This window comes from Equus caballus, chromosome 15 (genome assembly GCF_041296265.1).
Source record: "Equus caballus isolate H_3958 breed thoroughbred chromosome 15, TB-T2T, whole genome shotgun sequence".
NCBI lineage: Eukaryota > Metazoa > Chordata > Mammalia > Perissodactyla > Equidae > Equus > Equus caballus.
In genome coordinates, this window is record NC_091698.1 from 46,921,204 (window position 1) to 46,940,077 (window position 18,874).

The following is an 18,874-nucleotide window of genomic DNA, read 5'->3' on the forward strand; positions in this document are numbered from 1 at the left end:
CAGTGCAGACCGCCTTTGTTCTCCAGACAAAAAGGAAAAGAAACGAGACAGAGGGCTCAGAAGAGGCGGGGAGAAGGAGGGAGAGAGGGAGCCAGGGCCAAGGAGCAAGGAGGAAGAGAGAAACATGAAGGAAGAGCTGGGAGAGGACAAGGCGAGCAAGGGAACAGCATGCTACCCAAACAGAGAGACAGGCTGGGGAGCAGGCAGGGAGGGGCCCGTCCACCAGTCCACCCGTGCTCTCTGTGAGGACCCAGGTCTCCCAGATGTCACCAAAGCCTCAAAGACACAACGCAACAGTCTAGAGTCCCCACTAAGAGCCCCCACAGAGCGGTGCTCCAGATGGGCATAAAGCCTGGCGGAGAGGAAATCTTGCTGCCCACAAACTGGCTCCAGGCAGCGATGCACCCCCCAGCCCAAGGCACCGCCGCCCGGCACCCCTCCCCCACCCCTCTGCCAATCCCTGCGACAGAAGCGAGCTCAGTGTCACCTCTCCAAGAACAGCACAGGCAGATGGCATTTCATCCCATTCACATACACTTCGTCTCCCACACAGGCGTGGGCTGTGCTAGTCCAGGGCACCCCGTACCTGGAGAGGCCGTCCTTAAACCATCCTTCAGTCACTTGCCCCCTTCCATCCTTCCTGGCCCCTTTCAGTCCAGACCCTCATTACCATGACTGTCTCAAAAGCCTGCTAGCTGGTATCTCCTCCTGCCCCTTGCTCCCCAACCCACACCCCTCTGCAGCCAGACAGCTTCCTAACACACCCATCTGCCCTCTCTGCTCCCAGACTTTCGAGGGCTTCCGTGGGCAGTGGCCCAGAATCTAAGCTCCCGCTGCGGCTTTGCACAGCCCTCCAGGCTAGAGCACTCTGCACAGGGATCAGGCTGGGAGCCTGGAGGGGGCCGAACGGGGGGAGGAAGGGCAGAAGCTTGGCCACAGCAACGAAGACAGAAAAATCCCACTAAGGCGTCGGACTTCCTGCAGGACCAGCAGCAGCAGCAGGAGTGACCTGCCTCTACCCCGTCCCCCGAGGGTTCTTAAAGTTAAACAGCACCCAGGGTCTTGGTGTGAGCCTTAGCCTTCAAGTGTGGGAGAAACAGCTGAGCTATGGGCCCCAGGCTGGGGTGGGGGGCCCCAGGGGTGCAGGGGCGTCACAAGATCTTTTTCTCGGGTGGTTCCCTGAACGAGTTGATACTCTATTCCTTCTCCTGAGCCTCGGACCCTTCGAACCTGCTGGTCCAGCCCAGCCCTACGCACAGCCAAGTCCCGGGATCTGCTCTCCTCTGGTCCTGCTGACCCACACCGGCCTCAGCCTGGGGCCAGGCTGGCCCTACAGCAGGACACTTGGCCCTCTTCGGAGTCTGGCCCAAAAGTTGCAGATTTTGATTTGCTTCCTCACAACGAGACCACAGCCACATCCCCACTCTCAGAATCTGGGCCTTCACTGTTATATATTACAAATCCAGTTATTAAGGATTTTAACTTTTATTTAATAACTCATCCCTGGGCCGGGCCTTCTTCAGCACAGGCTGTGGGTTTTGGCCACAGAGTGCTCTCCATCAAGAGAGAGGGCTCCGTGCTGCTTCCCTGGACGCGACTCTGCTCCCCTTTCCAAATCGGCAGTCTTTCGCAACTGCAGCCAGAAGCAGGAGGCTGCCCGTCAGGCGCAATTACAGCCAGCTCACTTGGCGGACCCCACCTCGGTCTGGGAGCGAAAGGAAGTGAGGTAAGGGGCGCGGGGCCTGCAGATCCCACATCCTGACTCTGCACTTCAAGTCCAAATTGCACCGAAAATGTCAAACAGTGTCCACTCCCAGCCTGGGGATTCCCTGATGGCAGGAAGTGGCTGCCCTTGTCCCAACCCCCCATCAGACCAGGGCTCTCCTTCCTGTCATTCCGCCCCGTCCTCTGCCCCTGCTCACTCATGAGGATCTGCTCACAGATGCGCAGGAGGCCATAAGGGAACGTGCTACTCATCCCCCATGGCAAAGAACATACTCTTGCTACATCTGGACGCAAATCCCAAACTTCTTCTAGAGCCTAGGAATCCCCAACCCACCCCAGCCCCTCAACCAGCCAGGCCCTAAGCTGGTGCTTGGCCCCTTGGGTCAAAGGCACATTCCCTACCTTCCTCCTGCAACAATGTCTGGTTAATGCTACCTCCACCAGAAAGGCTTCCTTGACTGTTCTGGCCCCTTATGACCATTTTATTCTTGAAAACATGCCAGATGAGATTCTGTATTGCTATTGTTGAGATCTGGGTGAATCTGGCCTCCAATAGGGCAGCAAGCCTTCTAGGGCCAGAATCACACCAAGACACGTCCCAGGCAGCCCTGGATCCATGCAGAGTGTAGGGAATGAACTCCAGACAGGTTCCCACATGACGGATGCCCACTGGAGCACCAGGAACCCAGAAGGCTCGGGGCACGTGCCAAGAGGCTGGTCCTACCATCCCTCTATCGCTGCTCACCGACCCCCAGCCATGGGCCACAGCCGTGAGGGTCCAGCTCACCTCTTCCAGGATCCCTGATGTATCCTGCACCTGGACCACACCATGGGACGTTGCACATCCAGGAGATAGTGGAGGAGGAGAGGAGGGAGGGTAAAGTTCACCATTAGTGATGAGGAGCACTAGGCTGGGGCAGAGATCAGCACCCCAGACACCACCCTGAGAGGAGCCAACAGAAACCACTCCCATCCAGGGAGGGGCGACGTGCTTCCAGGCACGGCCTCCACACTGTCCCTGAGAAAGAAGGTGCGATGGACATTGATGCAGAGGGACTGGTGGGAGAGGCCAAAGCATAAACCTAGAGCCCAGGCCCCTCTGGAAGTGACTGGAGAAAGGCAAATGGCAGACAGGTGGCGGGAAGGGCCCAGCCCTGTGCAGCAGCTCCAGGAAGCAGACAGACCTAAGGTCCCGGAGCTGCAGCAACTCCCGGAGTACGTGAACTTGGAGAGCCAGGGAGAAAGAATCTGGATCCCCAGGGGCTGGCAGACCTGAGAGCGGGAGCTTGGGCTGGACAGGAGAGGGAGCAGGAGAGAGAGGGGGCTGAGGGATGCCGGGGGTGGAGCAGAGACAGGGGTGAAGGAAGGCCTGCATGGTAAAAACTGTCTGCAGATTGCGTGGACTGCCTTGTAAGGGGGAAGGCATCCAACGACAGACCGGATGACCGCTCCTCCAAGATGCAGCTGAACCTGACTGAGAACAGTATCTCCTGAATCAAATTAGCCTGGGTACCAGGAAAGGGTCTGCATTTTCTACCATGCCCCCAGGAGAAGGAAGGAGAGCAGGGAGAAGGGAACAGAGCCCCCATCACTAGTAGAGGAGGAAAAACCGGTCATGGGGGGAACAATGAGTTGGGGAAGATGGTCTAAGCCAGAGCTTCTGAAACTCGAGTGGGCATCAGAATCCCCTGGAGGCTTGTTAATTTGCAGGTTGCTGCACTGCCCCTCAGAGTTTGCTTCAGTAGGTGTGAAGCAGGAGCCAAGAATCGGCATTTCTAACAACATCCCAGGTGATATCACACTGAGAACCACTGGGCTAAGTCGATGGTGCTCAGCCCTAGCAGCACATTAAAATCCCCTGGGAAGCTCTGAAAGATACCAATGCCTGGGCCACATCCCCAGAGACTGTGTTCCATCTGGTCTGGGGTGGGGCCTGAGCACTGGTGATTTTTCAAGCTGCCGAAGGGATTCTAACATGCAGCCCAGCTGAGAGCCCGTGGGCTGGATGACCATGAGGTCCCTACAGTCTGAGTCTCAGGGAAGAAGGGCGGGAAAGGCCTGAGCTGGCCAGGGACCCCGGCCCTCACCCACCCCATCCCTGAAGGCGGGCCGGTGGTGGTATACACCTGACTGCCCTTCCTAGCTCATAGGGGGCTGCAAACACACAGAGGCGGGCCATGAGTTTGAAGAAGAAGAGGGAAGAGCAAGACTTACCTCAAAACCAGGAATGTGGTAGATGGCCGGCTGCGGGGTAGAAAAAAGAGCTTTGGTCAGTGCCTGTCACCCAAGGCCCCATCACCCTCCTTTCTGTCCGGGCCAGGCAAACACACCTTCAGCCACAAAATGACACTCATGGAATATGTCAGTGATCACAGTTGGGAGTTTGCAACCTAGGGACTCCTTGGAGGTGCCCGGGAGTTGGCAGCCAGGTGCCAGGGGAAGCCAGGTTGCAGCATACTGTGTGCCCCCTCCAGACACTTGACCCAGAGTAGCCTGACTTCCATCCAGCTTACACCTGGGGTTCACATCACTCTAAGAGCAAAGCTGAAGATATGGTTCTAACCCAAACCCCCTATTTCACAGCAGGGAAGTGCCTGGCCCAGGGTCGCACAGCCAGGCCATGGCAGAGCCAACACTACACCGGAGGTCCTGACCTTACCTGTCCCTGGGTGCCACCATCACAATTAAGTCTCCCCGACCAGATCACGGAGGTCCTCCTCTCAGAAACCACGTCAGGATATGACCCAGGGAAAAATACATCCAATGGCCAGAGGACTCAGACATTCCAGCACAGCCCAGATTCCAACATTCTACCCCAATGTTTAGACAGTAGCCTAACTTGGGGTTCAGAAAAGAGGGGCAAAACCAGTCTCAGCAGGAAGCCTGAATTCCAGAGGTGGCGGTTCAGTGCTCCCCACTGAGCAGGCCTGGTGGGGGGAGAAGGATGTATCGGCAGCCCCTCCCCTCCTTCGGGGCATCCCTGCCTGTGCCCCCTACCCTCTCCTACCATGTACTCCCTGTCTGGGCTTCCTGGATCAGGATGGGGACCAGCCTCACCTTCTCTCTCTGGATGAGCTCAAAAGAGGCCAGCAGCTCGCCCGCCGGCTGGCTGCCCCTAGTCAGTGGGAACCAGGTCAGCCGGGGCATCCGTTCCAGAGTCGGCTGACAGATGCAGCGTCCCATAAACTCATCTGCACCCTAGACCCGACGTGGAGAAAAAAGAGTCAGCATCCCCCAGCCCAGGGCTCTGGTGGCCCATGGTGATCACCAGGCCTGCATCCAGCCTCCTGAGCTCAAAAGGGCCTCAGAAGTCAGGGCAGCCCCTAAGGGTGAGCTCTGCCCCCCTTAGAAGGACACAAGGACAACATACAAGTGGCCTCTGGCCACTGTCGCTAGATTTGAATTCCCATCAAGTTTGAGAAGTCCCTCTATACGTCCAACTAGTGTTTGTCTTGCTCTAATTTAATCAACTCTGAGCCCATTAGAGACGAGAGTGACAGCCTCCTAGCATTTCTCTAATGCCCTCAGTAGTACAGGTGTTTGACATTTCCAAGGACTTTTGTATCCTGTTCATTTCACCTTTAAATTCCCCGACTTTCCAGGTGGGGAAACTGATCGTGCTTACCAAATTATATGAGTCTTGCTAAAATGATGTTTTCATCTTATCAGTCCTTTGCTCAGGCACCTTCCACGGCTCCCCACTACCTAGAGGCTAGAGTCCAAACTGTTGCCCTGGCATGGAAGGGCCCCTCACTGCAGCCTGCTCACCTCTCCTGCCCTGCCCCGTTCTCTCCTTCTGCTCCAGCCTGCTGGCCTTGGCTGGCCTCTCTCCCCCTAGCTTTTCCACCGGCCATTTCCACCAGCCCTACTGCCCTCTACCCTTCTCAGCCATCACTCAAAGCCCTGCCTAAGCTCGGCCTTCTGACGTGGGCCTCTGTGACATTGCTGGCCTGTGGACTCCGGCCTTGTGGCTAGCTTCCCTGAGGGCAGGGGCAGTGGGCAGAGCCTGGGTCTCAGCCAGACGGTGCTGCAGCCCTCACAAGCCCTGGTGCCTGGTCCAAGGCCCTCATCTGGAGAGACCCAGAGCAGGACTGGGAGGCATCCCCACTTGCAGTCATGTTACTGCTGAGGACATCCCCAAGAGCCATTCTAGAGTGGCCACCAGCTGCTGCATACATGCCACGTGAGCAGGTGACAGTCTGGCACTGACCACTCAGAGTGGACACCAGCCATGGTGCTGGAAGGGGTCCAGGAGGCTCCTCTGGGCCGGGCGTTGTCCCTTTAGTTGCTGGGTCATGGAGAGCTTGGGGGAGGGGAGTCCTTGCAGAGCCAGGGCAGCCAGGCAGCAGCAGCTCAGGGCAGTGGGAGTTTGCCAACAGGTGTAGACTCCTTCGACTGTATTAACTATGAGCATAGCCTCTGCTCTCCCCCAGGACCATGGAGCCCACCCACCCAGAAGAGGCCAGGGCTCTTCTCCCCGTGGGAGCCCTCCTGGGCACTGCCTACAGGAGAGACAGGGTCAGAGCAACATTTTAAAGAGGAGGAAGGACGCTACCGGAGGAGAGTGTCTGTGTCCTGCGGCCTGTGTCCAGCCAGCCCCGCACAGCGCTTGTACCTGCTGTTGCTTCTGCTTGGTCCCCTGGCCCTCCCGCCTCCTTCTTCCTCCTGCCCCAAAGGCACCAGGCCCTGTGCTCTTCCCCAAACAGTCCCAAAGAGACCCTTCCTCCAGTTGCTCATGCCTCCCACAAAGCCAGCTTTTCCTTCTGAGGGAAGAGCTCACAGTCCACACCCCCAGCCCAGGTCTGCGCTGCCCACTGCCTGCTGGCCACCACCACCTGGTGGGGTGCCCTAAACAGCATCACCTTCCCCCACCCGCTGGTCTCCACACCCTCCCAGGGCACCTGACATCCAGTCACGGCAACTCTTTCTGAAAACATCTTCCAAACTCTGCCCCCTCCCCTTTCATCCACTGCTGTCCCCAACCCAGGCTGGGTCTCCTTGCCACATACCCCTCGGCCCACACGGTCTCTCTCTTCCAGTAGCATCACACCTCTTCTTTGTAGAAGGTTGCTCTGACCCTGTCACTCCCCTGCTCCCCTGGCCTCCTACTCCTTTCTCCTCCTTCCCAGCCTGCCCTCCCCTCTCCTCAGTCTCCCACTCGCCCCCATGCTGTGCTGGAAGCCCCTCTGCCTAAGCGCCCCGCCCCCACCCACCTCAGTCTCACATTCCCCCCAGGGACCCATCTCCCCCACAATCTTCCCTCAGTTTCCAGCCCACGGTGATCCCTCTCCCTCCTCGGAACCTTCTAGAGCTGTGCTGCCCAATACCAGAGCCACTGGCCACCTGCAACTATTTAAATTTAAACTTTACTTAATTGAAACTGAAAAAAAATTTTAAACTTAGCGTCTCAGTTGTACCAGTCACATTTCAACTGCTCAACAGCCGCGTGTGGTTAGTGGCCCTCATTTTGGACGGCACAACCACAGAGCACTTCCGTCAGACAGGAAGTTCTGTTGGACAGCTCTGCTCAGAGGGCCCTGCTGGTGTCTCCGAACCACATGGCACTTTGGGACACGCTGTCTCACTGGAAGATTCTCCACCCTGTGGGTGAGCCTCGGCTCCCGCCTAGACTGGGAACCCCAAGTGATGGGCCGCTCAGCCCAGTGGCCAGTGTTGGGAAATGTTTGTGGAGTCAAGGAAGCTCTCTGATGGGGAGAAGGGACTGGCCTGGGGTCATCAAAGCAAGTTAAAGGCAGAGAAAACCCAGGCTCCTGATCCAGAGCCACGAGCCCTTTCCTGATCTGTCCCCACTCTCTGCCGGGGCACAGCACATGTGCTAGCAATCCATTTTTAATTACTCTAAAATAGTTTTAAACACTCTTAGCCCGTGGGGTCAGGGGAGAGGCCATCAGTCCCAGCCTTAGGGAGCACCCTTCTGGTTAGGAACCCATGCTCCCCAGCAGCATCTCCCCTTGGGCCCTGGAAGGGGTGGGCAGTGAGGGGACGAGGGAGGAAGGGAGGCAGACTCACGTAGGTGTCATGGTCGTATAGCTCCACCACGATGCTGGGCGGCTGCTCGGCGATGCTGGGCGGCTCACCAAAGATCTCGATCTCATAGAAGATGAGTGTCTGGTCCCAGGTGGGGTTCAGGGTGTTCTTCACCACCACTGTCTTCTGGCTCTGGTGCAGGAAGGAGACGATTGCGTAGGGATCTGTGTGGGTGCAGGAAAGGGAGACAGGACACAGCAGAGACTGTGAGAGTCGCCTGCTCAGGGGTCACGCAGGCACAAAGCTGGAGCAGAACTGTGGCTTCCAGTCTGGAGCAACATCATCAGGCTGGAGCCCATTTCCCTGGGGTCTCTCCCTGCCTCCAAGAGCCAGTCTGCTGGGACACCACAGGGAAATGGAGGCTGGATCTGGGCGAGTGGGCACAGAGATCCTGAGAACTCCCCCTTCTGGGTTCCTTCTTGGGCTGGCCGCTGGGGGCAAGGTCCAGCAGGAGGAAGTAAGTGCCGGGATGGCTCATTCATTAGTTCACTCATTCATCCAACAAGCATTTATTGAGCGCCTTCTGCATGCCAGGCTAAAGGCTAGGTGCTAGAGACTGAGGATCCAATTGGAGCAAAACCATCCATCCAAGCAAATATAAAAATTACAACTTCGACTAGTGCTTTGAAAAATAGATATAAGTTGCAATGGAGTGTATGAGGGGAGGATATGGTTTCCTTGAGGAAGGGACAGTAGAGCAGAGATGTTGGTGCCATCAGAGCAGCATGCCTAGGTCTGCATTTCAGCAAGTTCACTCCGGCTGCCATCCTGTGCAGGGAGACCGGTCATGAGGCGACTGCAACAGTCCAGGCAGAGATGGTGGTGGCTTAGAAGGTCAGGGCAGGAGAGAGAAGCACATGGATTCAACAGCTGTTTTGCAGTGGGTGGTGTGAGAGGAGGCTTAAGGCCCCCACAGCTCCCTGCTGCCCCCCAAACTCCTTTCCAGCCTGCCAGCCCCAGCCCTGCTGGCCTGAGACCCACCACAAGTCATTCCTTCTGCCTAGTCCAAAAGGGAAGTTGGCGTCACTAGAGAAGATTCTAGGGCAGTGGTTCTCAAATGTGAGCATGCAGCAGAACCACCTGGAAGGCTTACACAGACTGCTGGGCCCCTCTCAGAGCCTCATTCATCAGATCTGGGGTGTGGCCTGAGAATTTGCATTTCTAACAAGTTCCCAGCTGATGCTAACGCTGCCTTCCAGGGCCGCACTTGGGAAACCAATGCAAGAGAAGGTCCTATGGGACTGAGTGCATGTAATTTAGGAGAGGAGCAGAGGGTCTGGAGAGGGGCTCCTCCAACTTCTCCCATTAGGACATCAGCCTGGGGGCAGGGGCCAGTTTGCTGCCATTTTGTAAGACTCAAAGTGTGAGATGCTGAAGGCACATGGGCAGGAAAGCCTAGGGATAAGGGAAGCTGGCAGCTGGATGCTAGATGTCTGGGAGGGCTGAGCCCAAACGCCCCAACACATACCCTATACCCTTGGCACCTGCTCCATCCTGCTGTGCCTTGCGTCCTCTGAGCCCAACAGTCCAGACCCAGCACTGCCCCTAACCTCCCGTGTGACCTCAAGAGGGCCTCAGTGGCTTCAGAGACAATGGCCTCTGTCCTCTAGCCTCAAAAGGGGGCTGAGATGTCCAGCTGCAAACCTGGGGCTGGGATGGGATGGGGAGACAGCACTTCCCCATAAAGGGGAGGGGAGCAGGACAGCCCCCTGGCCTTAAGGAGACCAAGTGGCACACCATGGCCACTGCACAGGAGGTGGCAGAGAGTGACCATAGAAGAGGTAGGAAGGCTAAGGTAGGCAATGGGAAGATGCCCATCAAGGGATGGGAAGAGCAAGGTCCAAGATTGTGGCTGTTGCCCAAGGAGCTGGTTTTCAGGGTGAGAGGAGTCTAAGTGAGGAGGCAGAAGCTATGGGTACTCGCTAGCTGGACAATGCTGGGCTTGGTTAAAAGGACGCAGCCACCAGCTTGGGACCAGCTCATTAGCCTTCAGGCACAAAATCACAGTGGGGTCAAGCCTGGAAGACTTCCTGTAGGAAATCGGTCCTGAACCTGATTCTGGGGAGTAGAAGAGGGCAACAGGAGGCCCTTGGCAGGGGAAGGGGCAGGGCAGACATGTCCACCATGACTCACCACTCCCACCAGGTGGGAGCCTCTCTGGCATGGGGCTCCCCCTTCTGTGCTGTGCGCCGGCCCTGGCAGGGCTGGCCTCCAGCCCTTCCCCTCCTGCCCCTGGCAGGGCCCAGCGGCGTCTGTGCATTTAATGAAACCGTCTGGCTGTGATACCATCAGCTCCAAGCTCGGCAGAGAACCTCTCCCTGGTTCCAGTAAGGGAAAGAGGGCGCGTTCCGATAAATAAAACCATATTAGAGAACCGGCGAAAAAGCCCCTTTTGTTCCCGCCCCCCGAGCTTCCCAACGCTTTATTTTTATAAGCGTGAGGGCCCCAGACCGACCGCGTTTACACAAAGATCACAATTGCACATTGTGGCGGCTGTGCGCGCTGTATTGGTGTTGGCAGCACCCCCCACGCTGGCCCCCGAGCAGGCCGACTCCTTCCAGCAGCCCCGTCAGCGCAGGCAATGAGCTCAGCGCTGGGGGGGACGGGGAGGGGTGGCTTTCAAACAAGAATCACCCAGACCCACACACGCGCCCCGCCCGCCCATGGGAGGAAAACACACACAACAAAGGCATTGTAAAGAGCAGGCCTGGAGGCCCAGGGCCTCAGACACTGGGCTACTGTGTGCTGGGGCCTGGCCTCTCCCCCCACAGGGCCCAGCCCCTCCAAAGAAAAGAAACAAGGGGGGTGGGGGTGCTGCTGAAGCAAGGTGGTCAGATGAAGGAAAGCCAGACAGACGCACAGACACATCCCTCTTCCAGGAAAGCCAAGAGGAGGGCAAGACAGATGCCAGGGAGAGGTGGAGAAGAAGGCAAGGGGCTGGCTCTTCCGGGTCCATCCCAGCCCAGAGCTCTCCCCAGGGCCACTCCCCTCAGAGAGGGGCAGCATCGGCCCTCAGGCCTCACCCGCCAAGCCATACGAAGCACCCCGGAGCTGGACTGGAGCTCTCTGAGGACCACAAGCTGCCCTGGGGAGCTCCAGCCATAAACACGCAAGGATTCTCCTGGACTCCATCACCGTGAGAGAGCAAGGGACCAGTCACCAGGCCCCAGGCAAGTGGTTCTTTTGCAGGACCTGGATCCCCTCGCCCAGCAGCACTCCTGCCCAGACTTCCAGGAAGGACACTGCTGCCTTCACAGTACCCTAAGCCTTCCTCATGGGCCCTCCCAGCAACCAGCTCAGACCACCGGAGTGGAGGACAGGGCAAGTGGTGTCATCCCACTTGGCAGAAGAGGGAGCTTTGGCCCAGGAATGCTAAGTCACTAGCCCGTGCTCACACGTGGCCAGGACTAGATCCCCTGACTCCGAGTCCAGTGCTCCTTCTCCCTGCCACGCTCATAGGAAAAATGCCCTTAAGAGAGGGTGCAGTTGGTCGCTAGGAATCAAGGCGGTGCAAAGAAAACAAGAATACAGCAATATTTTCCCTATAAAATTAAGAAAAATTGTTTAGAATTATAAAATGAGCGTTGGCAAATATTTGATGAAACAGGTACTCTCCTTTATTGCTGGAAGCAATTCAGCAACCCTTCAGGAAAGCAATTGGGCAACATGCCCTGGAAAACATAAAACTGTTTCTACCCTGTTTCCCATATTCCTGGGAATCATCCAAATTAACCAAAAAGCTCTATGTACAAAGATGTTCACGCCAGCCTTATTTGTAATCCATCACTCATCCAATACACAATTATTTACTGACCAGCATGTGGCAGGGAAGCTCGGTGCTGGGAACACGAAAATGAATGAGACGTGATCCAGGCTCTTAGGATCACGACCAGGTTGGAAGTGGTAACTAAGCAACAGTTATAATGCAAGGTGATGTACAACTTAATAGAGACATATACAAGGTGCACAGGGTGGGGGCCCCCCTGTAGCCCGGTGGCATCAAGTGGGTCTTCCCAAAGGAGGTTTGCTACCCTGAGTCTCAAGAACAAGGAAGTAACCAAGGCAGACCAAGGAAAGGGGGCATCGCAGGCAGCCAGCACGGCACAGACAAAGGCACCAAAGAGCACGGGCACCTGGAGACAGCAAGTAGTCGGTGTGGCTGAGGGAGACGGGGGCACCCAGGGCAGTGGGGACAGAGGAGCGGGGAGGAGGCCGCAGATCACAAGCAGTCCTGGATTCCTGCTGAGCAATTTGGACTGAATCCTGTAGATCAGTGTTTTCCCAAAACGTGTTCTTCAAAAGTGGAGTCCTCTGGGGAGCTAAGGAGCGCTTAACCAGGTCCAAGAGGCTGGTTCCCCACAGCCAGCGCAGAGCCTCTCAGCGCCACTGTGCCTTGTAAATCTGAGTGCGGAGGGCTTCCCCGTCTCTCTTGCTCAGGAACCCTTTTTAAGTGGAGCATTTCACAAGCCTCCGATGCACTTTGGAAAACAGCTCCTTAAGCTCATCAGGAGAATTCCTCCCCAGCCAGAGCCAACCTTAACAGAAAGCTGTGCTTCAAAAGCAGGGGTGGGCCGTGCAGGGAGCCCAGACATGGGAGGCCCAAAAGCACAGACTCTTCGGCCCTATCCAGGACGGCGTCTGGATCTGGGGGAAAAACGAAAGCACGGGTCCCCAGAGACATGACCTCCGTGGTGGGGCAGCCACAGACCTCACTGTGGCCTGGCCTGGCCGCAATCCCCCTCAGGACCACCCAACGGGCACACAGCTTTGACCTCCCAGGAACCACAAGGCCAGCAAAAGGGCACAGGAGCTTCTGCTCTCTTGACCGATGCCCGGCCCCTGTAAATTAATAAATCGGCCTCTGATCTCCTCACCATCTCTCATTTGCTTGCTCAGCCAGGCCAGGCACCCCTGAGCCCACTGACCTGTGAGGCTCTCAAAGAGGACTTTCGGGGTCCCGCATGCCAAGGGTCATCGTCTGGAACGTGGTGACCTCACAACAGAGCTGCCCAAGGGTGTCCATCTTAGTGGCAGCTCTGTAAGGAGAGCTCATGGCTCCCTCAAACCACAGCAGAGGTTCCCAGCTGGGGAGGGAGCAGAGCACAATTCCCTGGGGAACACTCTGGCAAAGCCAACAGCTTCCTCCTCCATTCCGTTTGAGAAATCTCAGTCTACCACATTGTTTAGGGAAGTGATGCTGCCCGTTGGGTATGGTGTTGAGAACATGTGATTTCCAAGTCCTCTCAAGTCATATCTTTTCCATTCAAAGTAAACCCAGTGCCGACTCCAGATGCTTGCCAGGCAGTGGGAACCCCAGGCCAGTTTCAAAGAGCAGTCATTTGAATTAAGCATCATTTTACATCTTTTATGCCTAATCGCTACACAGGCCACACACACTCATAACCACATGCCACACACGCCCTTCCAGTGGTCCAGAGAATTGATGCTGGCCGTATTCTCAAACCCCGCCCGAGGTGAATCCTCAGGCAGCCTGGACAGCAACAGATCTGTGTCCCTTTCCTGACTGAGTTTAATATCATTCAACAAGTGTTTCCAGGGAAATTCCTGTGTGTCCCCCCAGACTCTTTCCAGTGAGAAGGAAGCAGACACAGCCCCGGCCTTCAGGCAGCCTGAAGGCTCACCATACAGGGGACCAGCAGAGAGCACAGCTCAGGCCACGGGAGCCCCCCACGGTGGGGAAAGGCCCAGAGTGCCACAGGTCAGGGCACTCTCCGCCCCAGACACCTGGCAGGCAGGCTGGAAGATGATACCAGCGACAGAGTCTGTGCTGGACCCTCCCCTGGCCCCAGACATTCCAGATTCACACATGAGTTTCCTCCAAGCAATGCCAGCCGGTGGCCATGCACAGCCTCGGGCCGCCAGCCGCCCCAGGGTCAGTTCCAGGGGAGAAATTGCTTTGGTTTAGGGTTTGGGAGTGAAAATAAACACTCTGGGTTTTATAGGTTCACCGTGTTGGCTGCTGTTTTCCTTTCCAGCAGCTGCTCAATCAGGCCTTTCATTCAGAAGCCAGTGGCCTCTGAGGAAGCCCTGGGCAGTGCCCTCAAAGCTCAAGGGATGTTTATTTGAGGGAGGGGGCGGGGCCAGGATGGAAAGTGTGACATCTCTGCAGGCTAGGACCAGGCCGACCCTGCCTGCAGTCCCCAGAGGAGCACACTGGCTCCTGGTGTGGGTTCCCTGGAAGAGTTCCCCCTCTGAGGGTTGTCCGCCAGCCCAGCCCACAGAGGACAAGGGGCCTTCCACCTGGGCCCCACCTCACCGCTGCCCCATACAAACCCACCGCCTGCACCCCACCTCTCATGCCCTCCCCAAAGGAAGAGGAAGCAAGGGCATGAGTTATCCACTTCTTTTTCTCAGAGTATGTTCTAACTGTCAGAGAGCATCCTGCGGAAGTTTCCCAGGAAGTTACAGCTGCAGATATGGGTGCTGGTTTTGCATACGCTTTGCAGAGGGCGCTCTCAGGACCCTGGACCCAAAGCACAGAAGAGAAATTGCTCCATCCACCCTGCGCCGGGCTGCATGGGGCTGGAGAACAGGCCACTGAGAGGAGAGGACTGTGGGCAAGCACAGCTGCTGTGGAGGAGGAACCAGAGTGGTCTCCCAGGAGGAGGGGGCCGGGAAGGAGGACGGGGATGGCTCAACACTGTGGTGCCATTCGGCGAACAGAGGGTCCCTCCCATAGAAGAACTCATTCTCCTCAACTAAATAGCAAGCATTTGGAGGGTGGTGTGCCACTTGTCAGTTATTTCAACTCAAGCAATTTCCTCAAGCTATCTGAGTCTCAGTTTTTCATCTGCAAAATGGGGATGTTAAATTCTTCCTTCATGGGAAAGTTGCAAGGGTTACATGAAACAAGGTCAGCAAAGGGCCTGGGCTCCCAGTGAGCACTCAGTAAGTGTTAGTTCTTTAGATATCAAGTGCTGTGAGTTCAAAGGTAAGACCAGGTCCCTTCCTGGAGGAGTTTGTGGTCATGGTCGGAAGGATGTGGCAAAGATGGACAGCAATTGTTCTAAGCAGTGAGTCAAGGCTTTGAGAAAGGTGCTGGCAAGGTGCTGGCCAGGTGCTGATGCCAACCAGCTCAGCTTGGGGAAGAGTCAGAGGGCATCTGGGCTGGGTCTTGAAAGATGAGTAGGAGTTCGCTGGGTTAAAAATAGGGAGGAAATGCATTCTAAGCAGAGAGAACACTGAATACAAAGGCTAGGACTATGAAAGAGCTCAACAAATGTTGACAAAAGTTGGTGGGGCCAGATCTAGCAGACAGAGGTGAGTCAGGGAAAGAGGAAACCGGCAAAGTACACAAGGGTCAGAGCACAAACGAGTTGTGTGCCAGGCTGGAGAGGCCGGGACGTATTTGTCAGTGCCTACATTTGAAATCAGTGGAGTGACTTGAGCAGATTGGTCTGGGGCGGTGTGGAAGGTAGCAGGGGGGCCGGGAGATGACCAGAGTCCAGATAAGACGGGGCAGGGCCACTTGTCGGGAACATCTCCAAGAGAGATTCAGGAGCCAGAATCAACAGGACTGGGTGACTGATGGTTTCCAACCTGATGGATCATAGACATACACTGATGTGACACCAGGACCAAGGCAGGAAATGCAGGAGGCCTGGATCAGAGAGGGGCGGGGCATGTTCACAAGGAGTTCTGTTTGGACAGGACGAACTGAGGGGCCTCTGGGGCATTCAGGGGGAGATAGCTAAGATGTGGCTGGATGTAGGGGCTCCTAGGAAGTAAAGACCTGGAAGCTTCCCTGACATGAGTGGTCACTGGAGCTGGGGGGTGCGACCCCAGTGCCCAGAGAAGAGGACACAGACAGGCTCCAGGCACATCAGGCTTAGCGGCAGTGAAGCTCCTGAGCAGAAACAGGCAGCACAGCAGGAGGCCCTGGAGAGGGGGGTCCCGGGGGCCATGGGCAGAGGGGCTTTCAGGAGGAGGGGACAGTCAGAAAAGCCAAACCCTGCAGAGGTTTGGCCACCTGACAGCCAGGACACCACTGTGACCATGACAACAGCAGCCACCTCCACAAACACAGGCCCCACCCGCAGGAGAAGCCTCAGGCCATGTTCCCTGTGGTCCAAAGACCCGAGGCTCAGTTCCCAGCTCTCAGTCCCTGGTCCTGGTCTCCTCCCTTCTCCCACCTACCAGAAAAAGAGTCCTTGTCCATGGCGGGCAGGTCCCGGGCCTGGTACATGTAGCAGCGTAGATGGTAGCGGTTCCCGTCTGCAACGAGGAAGAAACAGAGATGCCGAGTGAGGGGCTGGGGTGGCTAAGAGCTGGGGCTAGAGGTGAGGTAGAGTCTGTCCCTAGGAAGGGCAACAGAAGAGAGGCTGAACACAGAAATGACACATGTCACACTGTGCGGCAGCGAGCCGCTCACAGGATCAGAACAGACCACAGCTTAAAGGTGACACCTGAGGGATGCCTCCTTGGGCCTGGCAAGAGTTGAGGAAAGGAGGCAGAGAAGGGGGAGGAAGAGGAGCGGAGGCACAATAGATAATGGGAACGGCCAGAATGCACAGGGCCTTGAACGCCTGCTTTCAACCTCAGAGTTGACACACACACCACATTGGTGGGCACACACACACAAACACACACACACACCCAAAAGACACTGACCCACCAAAAAGCACACAGACTCAATTCTACACCGTGCCCACATCTACACCTGACTATATAACCCCACACAGACAAAGCGTGAGGTTACACACCCATGCACATCACCCCAGAGACACCTCCAAGCGTTACTTACAGTCGAAGATGCAGGAAATCGTGGGTCTGTTCACGCCGAAGCTCAAGGTGGAGACGGACACCGAATCTTCACTCCTGTCGTCCACCACGCCGCCCTGGAGACACAGAGCCGGTCATGGTAGAGTCTGACCCCAGAGCCTGGGGGTGGCAGGGAGACTGATACAGAGAGACAAGCTCCCGCGTCAGGAGACCTCCAGACAACGTTCCTGGGCTGCCAGGAGCTGGGCTGTCAGCCCTAACTTGACTCCAAGTAGTGCCTCCTTACTACAGAATCCCCAGACCCAACGTCAAGTCCACAGGGAAATTCTTCTCCCTCTCTAGTGGGGACCAGACATGGCAGATGGAATTTTGAGTTCTTCTGGTCCAAGAGGTTAGAGTTTGACAGAAGGAAGGACTCTAAGCGGCTCTCCAGGGAAGAAGCCAATGGCAACCTACACCTGGGATGAGTTAAGAGGGCCCAGTCTAGTACCTCTGTCCACGCCCTGTGCATCTGGAGACAGTGCTGGTGCCAGGGACACACAGGCCCCAAGCTAGTCCTCATCTCTGAGAGAGGCTGCACTGCATCTTCTCCACCTCTCACCAGCGCCCACTGCACTGAGGGCAAGAAGAGGGTTCAGGCTGAGGCCAGGGACAGGGACAGGAGTGGGAGGCAGGGGGGTCTACACTCAGGCTCAGAAGCCAGTCTATCAGTTTACTGGATAAGCTAGACGGTCAGTCCCTCACCTCGTCCTCATCAGCATGGGGCCATGAACCATCTTCCCTGGAACAGTGCCCACCTCCCTGTGAACGGCTTCCCCCCAACCACCACCTCTGCCGCACTGCAGCCCCTCCTCAGGGCCTTGCATGGTTTGGGTGGCTCAGGGACCCAGCAGGGATCAAGACCGCCACAAGAATAGGAAAGGCGCCAGTCACACCCCAGCCCAGCCTCCCAGACTTGGCTTTCTGTGACACCAGGCCCACCAGCCTCCCATGGCCAGGAGCCCAGCAGAGGCACTGGGAAGAGCTGGACAGCATCTCCACGCTGCCCACTCCCTCTGTGGTCACTCTGATTTCTCCAAGTCCCTCTCTCTCGCCCCACACTGTCACCTTGCCCAATCCCTCTTCCCAACACACAAGCACACACACGCAGGAAGAAAACCCTGGCCTCCTCTTGGACGGCCTGTTCATACCACCCGGGTCTGCCCAGAGTGGCCACTTCCCAGGGCGTTTCTGCTGGGTGCTCTGACCAGCACCTGGCTGCAGCCATTTCCCAGGAATCTCGAGCTCTCCCCAGGCCCTGGAGCTCCACAGTCCCCAATGCCTCCAAATACAGCTGCACAGCCCCTTCTGTGGTCCACCTCTCCAAACCATGCCCACCTTCAGGGCCTAGCCCCAGACCCCTGGCCCAAGATGCCGCCCTGGACGCCTGTTCTCCCACTCTGATCTGCCCACACCCAGAACCAGAACCAGCCTCACTACCCACAGTCACCAGGTGGCTCCCCGGCCGGCAGCTCTCACCACCTGAAGCGTCCCGGTCAGATCTCCGGTGACCCGGCCCATCTTCCCCATCCAACACCAGCGCTTACTTCCCCCAAACCCAGCCCTCAGCTTCAGGCAGGCCGTGCTCCTCAAAGCTGGTCCAGACTCACACCTGTTCCCATCACAGGCTTGTGCTGTTCCCTGGCCAGAAGTGCCTCCTTCCTTTGGCCACAACTTCAACACAAGCTCTGGAATCAGATTGCTTGGGCTCCAATTCTGGCCCTGCCGTTTACTAGCTGTGGGACTTTGGGCAGGTTGCTTAACCTCTCTGAACCAGTCTCCCTGTAAATTTGAGATAATTCTACAGTGTCTATCTCAGAGAGTTGCTGTGATTGTTAAGGGGATAAATTACATGTTGTTCTTAGCACATCACCTGGCACATAATAAATACTCAATAAACGTTTGCTCTGAACGTCCTTATGAGAAAGAAGGCACAGTGGGGTGGGGGAGGGTGGGCCATAAATTACGAAGTTAGCAATTGTGCTCAGGGGTGGCACTCATAGATCCCGTGTTTGTTCAAAATTATTCCAGGAGTCAGAAAAGTGGACGTTTCAGGAGCCACAGGCCTGGGCAGAAATCACAATCAATCAAGCAAGCAGTCTCTCAACACATACACACATGCACAGACACACACACACACACAGGAGAGTAGGATAATAGGGAGGGGTGTCATACTACAGACAGGGAAGGACCCAAAGGCCACGAGGCCTGAAATCCTCCCTCCCAGGCAGGTGTGGACCCCAGGCGTCCTGGGCTCCCACCAGGAGAGGCATTTGGCTTGGCCCCCTGCGCCGGCATCCCGCCAGAGCATGCACCAAGT

The 18,874-nt window shown here is 56.5% G+C and overlaps 1 protein-coding gene across 28 annotated transcripts in view; it reads right to left on the reverse strand.

Moving 5' to 3' along the window:
• DYSF (dysferlin) overlaps nt 1-18,874 on the reverse strand; it is a 210,010-nt gene that overhangs the window by 69,533 nt on the left and 121,603 nt on the right. For 26 of the 28 annotated variants that reach the window (XM_023618926.2, XM_023618923.2, XM_070236251.1 and 23 more), the window contains 6 exons: nt 16,538-16,631; nt 15,931-16,008; nt 7,756-7,937; nt 4,783-4,923; nt 3,940-3,969; nt 2,513-2,542 (listed from right to left, as the gene is read on the reverse strand). In XM_023618926.2, coding sequence (XP_023474694.1) covers nt 2,513-2,542; nt 3,940-3,969; nt 4,783-4,923; nt 7,756-7,937; nt 15,931-16,008; nt 16,538-16,631 — 555 coding nt within the window. The remainder of the gene's footprint in view (nt 1-2,512; nt 2,543-3,939; nt 3,970-4,782; nt 4,924-7,755; nt 7,938-15,930; nt 16,009-16,537; nt 16,632-18,874) is intronic. The other 2 variants (XM_070236249.1, XM_023618911.2) reach the window with 1 other exon arrangement.